We start from the raw sequence: 2,269 nt of genomic DNA, 5'->3' as shown, positions 1-2,269 counted from the left end.
GTAAATATAGATTAGTAATATAGGTTGACAAAAAAGATTAGTAAAATAAGAGGTGGAAATTTTTATTAGGACAGTTAATTATTAGTCATGTAAACCGAAAACAATAACATTAAAGTATTGTATATTGACATGTTGAGCAGCTTAAATTTGATATAAACTAATTAACGATGCACTTTTGGTGAAAGAAATGTTTATGGTAATGAGTTGACAATTTTAATGTAAGAGTAAAATGTAAGAAATAACTTAGGGGTTTTAATTTTTTCCGTATATTTTATATTTGAAACTTTAAAACTGATTATAAACCGATAACTCATATATTTCCGATTAAAAATTAGTAGTTGAAATTAAAATATTGATAACATAATTAAAATGACTACAAAAACATACGGAAAATATAGTTTCATTGTATGTTTTAGAAAATATATATATATATATTTCGTTTAACAATAATTGTTTGCATTACTAATTATGTTAGAGTAATTTATGCTGACTGGATTATAGATTTAATGAGGTTATGTCATGCACCAGTTGTGTTGATTTATTTGGAATATATTTATTTTATTTTATGGGTGAATAAAGTGGTACGATATATTCCATGGATATATTTAACCAGTGAAACATAGTAAATACATATTAGGGACTCTATATTTGTAACCAATAATTGGGCTTTTGTGTAAGTTTTAATATGATGGTTCCATCAGAACGGGAAATGCAAAACTCTAAGATAAGATAGAGTTGTCTGTTAATGATATTTAAATCAAAACAGAGTCAAGAGTTTCAAAATATCAGAATTTTTATTTTCGAAGACAATGTCTTCGTCGAAGCATAAAAGTGTTCAATAACACATTGGCTGCTGTTCTGCGATGAAACTGATGAGATCAGTAAGTTAAAATCGGTTCAGAGGTAGCAGAAGAATGACGCTAGAAGAGTAACCACTCTAGTTAAGCCAAGCATCTTTCCATGAAGCGTCCAAGCATAATAGAAAGCATAAAGATCAACACACGCTTGAACCAGACACATACAGGAAGAAGGAAACAGAGTTTTGAGTTTCAAATCTTGGCAAGCTTATCTGCCTTCACAACCGGGTTTGCTTTAGCTATAGCTTCTTGCCTAGAAGCATGGTAGTCGAAAGAGCAGTTGTGTACGTCTGCATAGCGGTGCGTCCCGCACAAGAGGCCACCACAGCAACATTTGAATCCAGTCAAACCAACCCGTTTATTGCAAGTAGTACATCGGCTTGGCCCTTCCTTTGGTTTTGCTGCAGCTTCTTCTGGTGCTACTACCTCTGCAACAGCTTGTACTGAGACAGCCATTGGCTCGACGGATTTCGTTTCCTTGATGATGTTGCTGGGTGATCCAGACACTGCAGATGCAAGCTTAGCTCCATGTTCCTGTTGAAACAACATAGTCTTGTTACACTTGGAACACATGTTCATTGTGGCAGCACTTCCAAAGAAACCGCAGTTGTTGATGCATAGCTTGGGACCTTGGGGTGGGCTTTGGCATGCTGTCTTGTCGTGGTCCATTTCTGCACTATTATAAGTCATCCTTTGCATCAGTAACATAGAAAAATGACAGAGTTCTGGCATGTCAGCTTTTACTAAAGATTGAATAAGCTTAAAGGTAATTGAAATCTCATAATAAAAAGGATCATCACTGACGAAAAAACTGATCTATAATGAAACTAAAGCAGAAGAAGGAAACTTACGTGAATTCAAAGTCTTGTTCCACTCCAGGAAAACCAAGCTCCACTTTAGGGCCAGTCTATGTAGTTCCAGTTTATGGAAAGTCTCTGTATTTTTTAGGAAGACACCGGTAGGGATTGGAAGGTTTCTTCTGATGGGTACAATAGCTTTTTCTGCGTTTCCTCTTCCATAAAGAAGAGGACAAACCTAAGACAAAGAAAGTTACAGAAGTTGTAGACTTTAATCTAACATTAAATAGAGGGTTTGAAGACAATAAAAAAAAACTGGAATAAGATTGATCAGTAGCGAACAGATGAAAACAAATTGCTACCATAAACTTCTCTAATACTAATAACTAGGTGATTCTCCCGTGTTCATGCACGGGAACAAATATTTATAAAATAATCAAAACATAATAATTGTTAAACATTTACATATGTTTTTATAACTTTCAAGTAATTTTATAACTTATATATATGATGAAAAAAAGGAATTGTATTAAGTATCATTATATGAATATAAATATCTATACATTTGTTCATAACTTTTAAGTTATCTTAATTTATATCATGAAAATAATATTA

At 33.1% G+C, this 2,269-nt stretch overlaps 1 protein-coding gene across 1 annotated transcript; it reads right to left on the bottom strand.

Annotated features, from left to right (window-relative positions):
- Positions 1-1,009: 1,009 nt before the first annotated feature.
- On the bottom strand, positions 1,010-1,527 carry LOC108831491 (zinc finger A20 and AN1 domain-containing stress-associated protein 2-like). The gene has a single exon (XM_018605033.2). It carries the CDS (start codon positions 1,524-1,526, stop codon positions 1,050-1,052), a length of 477 nt encoding a protein of 158 aa, XP_018460535.1. The 5' UTR covers position 1,527; the 3' UTR covers positions 1,010-1,049.
- Positions 1,528-2,269: the final 742 nt, after the last annotated feature.

This window comes from Raphanus sativus, chromosome 7, assembly GCF_000801105.2.
Source record: "Raphanus sativus cultivar WK10039 chromosome 7, ASM80110v3, whole genome shotgun sequence".
In the NCBI taxonomy this organism is placed as follows: Eukaryota; Viridiplantae; Streptophyta; class Magnoliopsida; order Brassicales; family Brassicaceae; genus Raphanus; species Raphanus sativus.
The sequence above is the reverse complement of the archived record's forward strand: the minus strand, read 5'-3'. Positions and strand labels throughout refer to the sequence as shown.